Here is a 10,640-nt window from a genome sequence, read left to right as displayed (position 1 = left end):
AGATTAAAAGAATCAATACCTGATTAATATACTTACAAAAATTGATCATTGTTATTAATTTATTATTATATTATTACTATTAGTTAACAATATAAATAGGTTTTTGTTTTAATTATCATTATTTTACTTCAATGTTAAAATTTCAGATCCACCCATCCATATATTATAATTGAAAAAAGAACTCCAAATAATATCCAAGAACAGGATCATGTTCCTTTCTATTATAACACCCCAATTAATATTTCTAATGTAGTACCTGCAAGTAATTAGAAAAACATTTTTTGATGAATTGAAACTAAATATTAGGTACCTAATTAATCGCAACAATTATTTTATAATTACGTACATTAGATCAAAGTCAGGAAACAAAAAATATAGCAGCGAGTGTTGGCTCTAAAACTTTTACTGCTTCACATGGTAATATAAATATTGTAACCTTTAATTAAACATTTTATTTAAGTATTATAAAAATTTTTTTTCCTTTTTTAATATTAACAGATACTATTTTTCAAAATAATATTTTGCGTAATATGGCCTTTTTAAAAGTGGAAATGCGACAAATTCAAAGTAACCAATCAGTTATGTTTGAACATTTCGAATCAATATTAACTCATTTAAAAGCCAATAATACATTTACTGATAAAAATAGTTTGTCTCAAGACGATTTTTATGATTGCCCACTGCCCTTGGATAATAATATTGATTTAAATACTGTAGAAGACAAAATCGCTGGCGATCATCAATTTAAATCACGTTTGGTAATTACTATTGCATTTTTTATGTCAAAATGAACTAACTTAATATGTTGAATATATTTTTTATTTTCTTATTTAAGATTAACGAGCTATCATATATTGGAGGAAAGAATTGTAAAGCCATGGTCAAAAGACTAATGTCTAAATTGTTCACTGACGATCTTTTATCAGATTACTCTTATACAGGCAAAAAGGGTAAAAAACCGTTCTCAACACTTTTCATTTCCTCAGTTATATTTGGTAGGTACCTATCAGCTATACATATACTAATATAAAAATATTTGAAAGTATATATTTTATATTCACTTAAATTAAAAAAACATAATATAAGCAGTATCTGTGAAAATAAATTGTTAATAATATGATGATAATATTATATATACTTGGAGTGTATATTAATTGTAATAGTTTTTTGTGGGCCTGTTTTTGTAATACTGGCTTAATATATTATCACAATTTTAACAATTTGTATTTTATAATTTTTATGTTTTCTGTATTATTATTAATTAGCCTAAAAATATTATTAAGAGGACACCATACCTGCATGACGTGTTGTATCCATCTTACAACTGTACATTATGGCACATTTTACATTCACAATAATGGATTTTACTCTGTTATTTTTAAAATTATAGTAGATTAACCTATTATACAATTTAAAGATAATATTATCCAGGGAATTTCAGAGGCTTTTATGTATTTTAATTACAAAGTTAGTTATGAGCATTTTAAAACTACATTTTTTGTAAATTTAAAAATGATCATAATTTTCTTTATAATTAAAATATCAATAAAAGCCTATGGGGCCCCTAGAAAGTAATCTTACCTTTATATTTATAATAGGTCGAAACACTAAATTTAAAAAAAAAACAAAGCATTTTTGTGAATGTATATACAATACAGGTACATGCAATTTGCTATTCTATACTCTTTTAAGACAGAGACAACATATTATATATTATGCAGGTATGGATTAATTATGTTATTTGTTGTAATTGTTGATCTTCAATAAACTTTTATACACATCTAATAAAAATATTAAATTATAACGACAGAACTAAAATGATAATGTAGTATAAACTATATTATATGTATAGTAATATATATTAGATATATGATATGGAAAGAGACCTTTTTTAAAAAACTTAAAATACAATTCTAAAAGTGAAATATTAAGCCATATTATATTAATATTTTTATAATACATAGATTTAAATTCATTTTTATCGTATATAGATGCTATAAAAAAACAAATGAAATTCTCAAATATCCCTAAAAATTAAATTGAAGAAACAATCAAGCGTGTATTAGCTCAAGCTCCGTTCGACATTAAAAGAAAAATGGACAAAAAAACGACTGCACAATCTGTTTGATTATATTATTTATCATTTTATTACTTATCTAAAAGACTATCATTTAGTATAGTATTCTACAAAAAAAGTATCTTGCTTCATAATAATAATAATATAACTTGAGCATTTTTATACTATACTAGGTACATCTTTACTGACAAATATTCAGTTTGTTTTCAATATAGTTTTATAATTTGTATTCATAATTTTTAATTATAATTTAAAGAATAAGGATACATCATTAGCTAATATAAGTATTTTATATTTGTTCTGTATACCTATAATAAGTGTTTTATATTTGTATAATTTTATTTAATATGGTATAATAATAACATTGATTATATGTACCTGAAATAAAAATAAATATATACTAAACAGTCAATATAATAAATAATGTTTATTCAATTTATAAATCCACATAATCATTATTTAACATTAATTTTTGGTTCAACTAATGACCCGGCAACTTTAGGTAAATATTCAATATAATGATATAAATCTAATAACAACATTGAAATTAAGAGAAATTCAATAATTAATAAATGTTTGTAAGTAATCTTGGTTCAACATATTATTTCAAATTATTTTTTCAAATTTAATTTTGGTTCAACTAATGTACCTACAACGTTGAATCAGTATATAATAATGAGTTTTCAATTAATCATCAACTAATAAATAATATTTAACATTTAATGTTAAATATTGAATAAACAATTAAAAAATATTAACGTGCTGTGTGGGTAAGATGTCCACTATTATTTAAGCGATGATCAGGCTATTGGAATTGAATACTAATTTTGTTAATCCATTAGTTACATAATATATTTTTAATTTATCTGATCCATGAAGGGGTCAAATAGTTTTAATTTTAATAATTACACTCAGTACTTACTATGTTTAAAAAATGTACGTGATCAGTATCATAATAGTATCATAATTTACCTATTTTTACTATAAAATGTACTCTCATTTAATACATAATATAATAATGTATGAAAAATTTTTTGTATACAAGTATTCAATATCTTACTTCTCACAATGCATTCATGAGGAATATAAAATAATAAAAGTATACTTAAAGTGTATTTTAATCTGTACATAATTTTTTTTGTGAAACAAAGAGTGACTTTTTTCTAATATAAAGTCAAAAAAACTTAATTTAGACATTTTTACCTTGTTCTTTTGTTGCAAATTTCGATTTTAGAATATATATTATTAAAATACGTATAATGTACCTAACCTAATGTGCTTATGGAATATATTATATTAGTTACATTGAAAATCAATTACTGCTAACAAGTGAACAAAATTTTTTTCGATTTTTTAAGTTTACTTTTGTCATTTTTTTTAGAAATTAAATTAAATTTGACCGAAAATATTATGCATTGCAGAAGGTAATGGTAGCTTGATTGTATTATATTGTGGTGTTGTAAATAGTTCCCAAACTGTTTATGGTTTTATCTATAATGAAACTTTTTTAATTTTGTCAAAACACAATACATACAATGATTATTTTTGTTGTTGTTTCATTTATGATCTCTATCTTTGAGGTAACTTTAAGTGACACGACACTATTACATTCTTATTCCTGCCGGGTAATAATAAAATAATGCAACCATCACATGGGAACTAAACTGCATTCGCCATTCATACCAATTAACAAAGTAATAAATATGCAATAAATTTACAAGGAAAATACTATATCGTATACCTACTTGAACTAATACATGAAATGTATATTTTCTTTTTTATGTTTATTTCAAAACTTTCTGTCACCCACCAAAAAGGTATCCAAGACTTTCTAGTTTCTAAGCACAGTGTATAGGTACATTTAAAATTAAGTAGGTACATATTTTGGGCTTGTTATAAGCAATATAGTTCTTATTATTGCCAATTCAAATTAAATATTCTTCATTCTATAAACATAGCATAATATAAACATAATACCTATAAACAAATACATTATATAAATCAACCCTGGTATAGGTACACATACCTAACCTAATCTAACCTACATTACTTTCCAGATTTGTTATAAGAGTATTAGATCATGTTCTGTCGTTCATGTCTTGCGCACCTTGGCTGTATGAAATGTTTAATTAAACTCCATGTTTATAAAATATACTTGGAAATAATTTTCAAAATTGTCTGTTAGCTTTTCTCCTTCTACTAGTCAAGGTATACTAAATGTACTCCAACACCAGACTTCTTGTGACAAGAAAGACTTTAACTGCTGATTCAAGATCTATGTCCAATCTCCGTAAACACTTAAAGGCAAGTATTATTATTTTTTTTTTTTTGTTTACTTATAAATAATGATAATTGATAGGCACTCACAGATTTAGACCACTGCTGAAAAATCTATAAGTCCTTATAAATATTTATTAACCTAGTTTAGGTTAGATTATAATAGAAAATAATAGTTTTTTCAACATTTATTATATTTGTTTGATGTTAAGTAAAAACATATTTTTATGAATATGGATTTATTGAAAACAATATAATTTTATAATTCTAGTTAAACAATATTATTCCTTGAAATTGATCTGCATATTTTTTGTTAACTATTTTAAAAAAAAATATAAATATTTTAGAACCTAGTTCACATGCCTTCTATTAAATTATATAAGTCCTAAGTATATAGTCTATACTTAGCCACTCAGGTATATAAATCAATGTATTAAATTGTAAATTCCTTTAATAATTAAAAATGTTCACAGCTTAAACATAGTCATGTTAAGACTATAAAAGTACTACTGATGCCAAATATGAATGTATCTGTTGATGTAAATTGTGTAAGAAAATAAATTAACTGTATTGATCAACATGATAATCCAGCATCCAGCATCGGATCAAATGTTAAAAAAATCAAATTTAATACAGCACAAACATCTATGAAAAGCTTCGTACATTCAAAATATAATCACATAAGTATAGTTTCTCAAGGTAATGTTCTAGAATAAGTAAACATTTTTTTAATTAGTTTTTTTAATCAAGTTTATTAATAATTAATCATCTACCTATTTTGAGCTGTATTAAATATTTGAAAACCAATATACTTAATAGATAAATGTTAAAGAACTGTTTATATTTGATAAATTGAATAGAGTAGTTATTCAATAATGAATAAGGTTTAAAAATGTACTTAAAAATGTCACCACCTTCAACACAAGCAATTACTTAAAGAAGGTGTCAAACAAATGTTATCCCTTTATTGTATTTATTCACTGTTTGTTTGTTAATAAATGATTAATAATAAAAATAATAATAATAATTAAAAAAATGTGTTATATTATTTATTTATAATAGTTATAACTATTATTAATAACTGTTTCTTGTTTTATTTCACAGATTCTCTTGATCAAATAATACAAGATTTAATAATAAATGCATCTCTACCATTTAATTTAGTATCACATGATAATTTTAAAGATATTATTTCTAAAGGATTTCCTGGTAGAAATCTTATGTGTCGACTGACTCTTATGAAAAATATTGAAAAGAGTTTCAATATTCTATTTGAAAAATTGAAATGTAAGCTTAACTCAGTTGAACATTTAACCACTACTGCTGACGCATGGTCGATATTCAAAAGGTATATTTTGTAGATTTATCATTTAATTATTTAATATTTAATAATATGTCATTAATTTATTTAGATCTTATTTGGGTATAACTGTTCATTGGATAGAAGAAGAAAGTCTTGAACGCAAATCGTACTTATTGTCTATTAAGCGATTGACAGGAAGTCACACTTATGATATATTAGCCAGATCTATGGAATCTGTCTATACTTTATTTAATATAAATAACAAAATTTTATATACAACAACAGATAATGGTAGCAATTTTATTAAAAGTTTTGGGTAAATATTTTATAAATGTTTATTGAGTTTCAGTGTGAAAAAGAGTGGACATCATTAGTTTTTCTTTATAGTTTATACCTGTAATTGTACATATGAAGTTAAAAAAATATTTTTCTCACCTTTCATTAGTTTAAATTAATTCTTTCTAGCCTAAATTATTATGTTTTGAATCAAAATTTTTACTTTTAAAATTGATAGGTACCTAATTTACAGTAAAATCAATTTTATTTATTATAAACCTTTTAGAGTGTTTGGTGTAAAAGAAGATGATATCAACGACTTGAATTATATACAGTCAGATAATAACACAGCCACAATGCCTTACAACACCATTATTCCTGATGAGATTGCTGATTTGTATAATTGTGCTGAGAGAAATGAAGATGAAAATAATGGTTTCCAAGATATATCTCATTTTAATATTGATGACGAATTTGAAGACACAGAAGATGCAGTTTATATTTTACCAAAACATCATAGATGTGCAGCACATACTCTCAATTTAATTAAATACACTTTAGTTTTTAATTACTTTTAAGTAGTCAATATTTTAATAATAAGATACACAGTTTTAAAATTAAAATGTATATTGATTGATATTGGGTGAACAATTACGATCTAATAATTTCACATAAAAAGTTTTCTGAAAGCAACAAGTGAACAAAAGATTTATAATGAAAGTTGCCATTTGGCATACAATATAATAATATCCAATACAATGAAAAATAATATTATATTTACATAATTTATTAATTACTACCATAGAGTCATTCCTAATCATAGATAAAATAGAATAAAAAATTATTTTAAGGTATATAAAGTTAAGTATATTTGATACCGTGAACAAATATTTACCCAACTCCACATTGACATATTTTTGGGAGGGTTATTTATTAGTCTATGCTTAATTTATTTTTGTTTTTTAATTACCTTAATACATCATGCTGAGTTTCAGTTGTTATCGTCATGAATTATATGTATTTGTTTATATAAATCATAATTTTGACAAAAATAAATGGGCAATAAAAAATTGGTTTCACAATAATTGAATAGTTATATAAATCAAAATAAAAAATTGGAAAACTCGAAGTAAAAATAAATTATGTCAGAAGAATTAGAGTTTTCGTAGATCTAATACAAATACCTGCAACAAAAAAAATAATAAAATGAAAAAAATGCATGCTGAACACTTATATGTTTAACTTGGAGTATATATTATAATTGAGTTTAACATCCTAGGATAGTTCAAAATTATATTAATCAGTAATTGTAAGTTATTAAAAATTATAATTGTTGATGAAATCATAAATAATATACTCACACTTCCATCAGATGCACTTGCTCCAACTTTGTTACCTGTAGAATTCCAGCAAACTTCAAAAATACCACCTGTTCCTTTATAACTATGAACTAATTGACCGCTCTAAAATATTTTTATTTAACAGAATTATTATTTTATTCAAAAACAAAATGGAAGTTGAATGTTATTTAGTATAATTATTTTATTATTTCTCAATAAATATTTACTTGTGTTGACCATATATGAACACATTTGTCAAAACTGCCGGATGCCAAAAACTTTCCATCGGGTGAGAAAGCTACACTGTAGACAGGTTCGGTATGCTTGGTCAGAGTATGTATGAATGCACCCTGCTCAACATCCCACAAACGGACAGTTGAATCAAATGATGCGCTGGCAATATTTAAATTAAATAAAAAACTGTAATTATTAAATGTCATGGTATGACATAAATTCATAATTGTTTTTACCTAGCAAGTATTAGATTCATGTTAGGATTGGCTGTTCCTGGACCGGTTGGACTCCATTTAATTGTATATATTTCTTTATTATGTGCTTGTAAATCATGTACACAAGTATCTTGTTTCATAGACCATATCTTCAAAGTCATGTCATCAGAACAAGATGCTAATAGGTTTCCTTGAGGATCCCATTTAATAGCATTAACTTCATTCTAAAATATATTTTTATTATAAAGTAACTCAGTATTTGTTATTTATTTAGGGTCAAAAATGTTGGTGCCTTACTACTTAAATACAAAAAATATAAGATACTCTAAGTCATATTAAAAATTGTAAATCAAATATGAAAACTTATGAGTAATAACTTACTGTATGCCCTTGGAATGTTTTTACTGGTCGATCAACACCTAGACGACAAACATGTATACATTGATCAGTACTACATGACGCAAAACTACTGTTTGATTGCCAATCTACATCCAGTGCTGGTGCTGTATGGAATGCAAATTGCTGATTACACTGGCCCGAAGCAGCGTCCCAAATAATAGTAGTCTAATATAAACAAACAAAAAGTCATTAACAAAAGTTTTGAAAGAAAAATAAGATTATTTACCTTATCAACTCCAGCACTGAGTATATAATTTCCTTTTTTATTCCATTTTAAAGCAAATATTGGACCCTTATGTTGACCAAGAGTGCTTGATAATCTGCCATCTGTCATCCAAATTCGAGCATAACCATCATATGAACCAGTGGCTAATAATGTCCCATCACACTTAACACAAATAATAACTATTAGAAACAAAATAAAATACTTATTTAAAACATGGAAAAAAGTTATATACATTCCAATCCAGGGAAGTAACATCTTTATTACTGGGTACTTCAGTTCCTCCTTTTTGAATACAATGTCTCAATATAAGTTGAGAAGGATCACTCAAACTGTCAGCCATATCCCAAATACGAGCTGTACTATCTCCTGATCTATAAATTCAAATTTTTTTCTATTTCCAATTAAAAAATATAAAATGCAAGATGATCCTAGGACCTAAATTTTAATAATTTGTAGTATGTACCTAGCATTCATCGTGAATATATAATTAAATACAATTTGAAATTGTTCAGTAATAATGTAATATAAGGTGTTTGAATAATAAAATTACCCAGACGCAAGCAAATCAGTGATTGGATTCCATGCACAAATAAAAACTTCAGATTCATGTCCCTTAAGAATAGTAGATTTTTCGGCAGGTATTTCAATACTGTTATCTAGTTCCATTGTATTAGTGCTAGAAATAGCCGAGGTCACTGTTGCTGTGCCTTCTTCGCCATTTGTACCTTGTACATCATTCTTGACCCCACTTTGTTTATCTTGATTTTGGCTCTGTCGACTGGCTACAATATCCGGCATGACTGCATCAATCAAAGACAAACTCTCAATCAAACGCAGTTCTGATCCGTCTTCTCCAACGCATATCTCAGCTTCGGTGTAGTGCAGACCCTTTTGAACGATACTAATCAAAGCAGCTGGCGGAACCAAAGCTCCGTTGATGTTGGATTGAGAAATGTGCGATTCAAGGCCAAACGAATATGCAGAATGTTGAAAGCCTAAACGAAATATACATTTAATTCAAATATAGCGTAAAAAACAATTAAGGGTAATTGAAGTTACCAGATTCTTGTAGGTATCGATAAACGAGGAAGTTCAATTCATCACTCGAAAAAGCCATAGTTTGAATAATTTAAAATAAGTTAAGCACGCACTTGCAAAATAATAATATAAAAAAACTTAATGCTAAGAACTGAAGGATAAGGAAATTTAATAAATACCTGAGTTCAGTGTTTACGAGAATGACTGGCAAATACACTATCGTTAAAAAAAAATCCACAATATAAACAAAAAATTATATATCTTCTTTGGAATATTCTTATCTTGGAGAAAAAAATATAATCATATCAGAATCAGACTGACTTTCGAATACCGCCAAATGATAATAAACCTATACCATACCACTATTATTAAGTATTATTTATTCATTGTGCGTTCAATGCAATGTATATTATATTTTGACATAAAACGTATAATATCTTAGTTAATGGCTCCTTATAGTAGAAGGAAATTCCTACTCGACACAAGACACTTCATAATTATTGACTTCTTTACATTATTATATTTTGAAATATATACACAACGGACATGAAAATAGGTTAATACAAAGCGAATTACAATATTTAATTTAATACCCATAAGCGTGTGCAGACCGAACGTACTCCTCTGGCACACCCGCACGACAACAAAGCACGCTAAACTAAAATAAGACTAGACGACGCACAAACAAGTACAGTGTTAACATCTGATTACAACAACTCGGCCAAAAATGACGTTTGGACCCAAAATAAATATAAATCATAGACATATAAAATAACTAGATAGCCGACTACAGGATAATATTGAAGTCGGGCAAAACCTTGTGCCATCACTGCCAAATTGCATGGTTGATAATATACATATATTCGTAGTATATACACCATATAAATATATGTAGGTCTGTAGGTGTATTGTCTATTGAGTTATTTTGTAAACATTGCCCTGTTGACATATGGCCACACGACTTCAACTTTCCGGTAGGAATGTATATGCAGTCCACAATCTAGTTATTGTATATGTCTATAATATAAATAGAAGGTTCGATCGCCTAGCTTGAATGGGGAATAAATAGTAGGTGTGGGGTAGATAATAAAATCGCGTCATTGTAGTACGACATCTGAAATATTATATGGTGCCATGCTGGAATTTATAATTTAACTTGTTATTTTTCATTTTTTTACCAATTACAGAAGATTTGTATTTATTAATTTAAAATATAAAATAAATTGTAAATATGTCTTATTGTACCAGTGGCGCA

At 26.2% G+C, this 10,640-nt stretch overlaps 1 protein-coding gene and 2 pseudogenes across 1 annotated transcript; 2 read left to right on the top strand and 1 right to left on the bottom strand.

Moving 5' to 3' along the window:
- Nucleotides 1-530: 530 nt before the first annotated feature.
- On the top strand, nt 531-2,128 carry LOC111031617 (annotated as a pseudogene).
- A 2,166-nt stretch (nt 2,129-4,294) lies between these two features.
- LOC111031616 lies at nt 4,295-6,750 on the top strand (annotated as a pseudogene).
- Nucleotides 6,627-9,464, bottom strand: LOC111031615 (F-box-like/WD repeat-containing protein ebi). The gene is made up of 9 exons (XM_022311644.1): nt 9,407-9,464; nt 8,898-9,342; nt 8,580-8,718; nt 8,348-8,509; nt 8,104-8,286; nt 7,744-7,946; nt 7,501-7,666; nt 7,295-7,396; nt 6,627-7,117 (listed from the first exon to the last, which is right to left on the bottom strand). Exons 1-9 carry the CDS (start codon nt 9,462-9,464, stop codon nt 7,088-7,090), a joined length of 1,488 nt encoding a protein of 495 aa, XP_022167336.1. The 3' UTR covers nt 6,627-7,087.
- Nucleotides 9,465-10,640: the final 1,176 nt, after the last annotated feature.

Source organism: Myzus persicae, unplaced genomic scaffold (genome assembly GCF_001856785.1).
Source record: "Myzus persicae strain clone G006 unplaced genomic scaffold, MPER_G0061.0, whole genome shotgun sequence".
Taxonomy (NCBI): domain Eukaryota; kingdom Metazoa; phylum Arthropoda; class Insecta; order Hemiptera; family Aphididae; genus Myzus; species Myzus persicae.
The sequence above is the reverse complement of the archived record's forward strand: the minus strand, read 5'-3'. Positions and strand labels throughout refer to the sequence as shown.

Excerpts from the sequence above, each read along its gene's own strand:
- LOC111031615 (XM_022311644.1), bottom strand. The coding sequence starts at position 9,464 with ATGGCTTTTTCGAGTGATGAATTGAACTTCCTCGTTTATCGATACCTA. Across the intron at positions 9,343-9,406 it reads TCGATACCTACAAGAATCTG|GCTTTCAACATTCTGCATAT; the intron begins GTAACTTCAATT and ends TATTTCGTTTAG. Across the intron at positions 8,510-8,579 it reads TTACTTCCCTGGATTGGAAT|TGTGATGGGACATTATTAGC; the intron begins GTATATAACTTT and ends ATTTGTGTTAAG.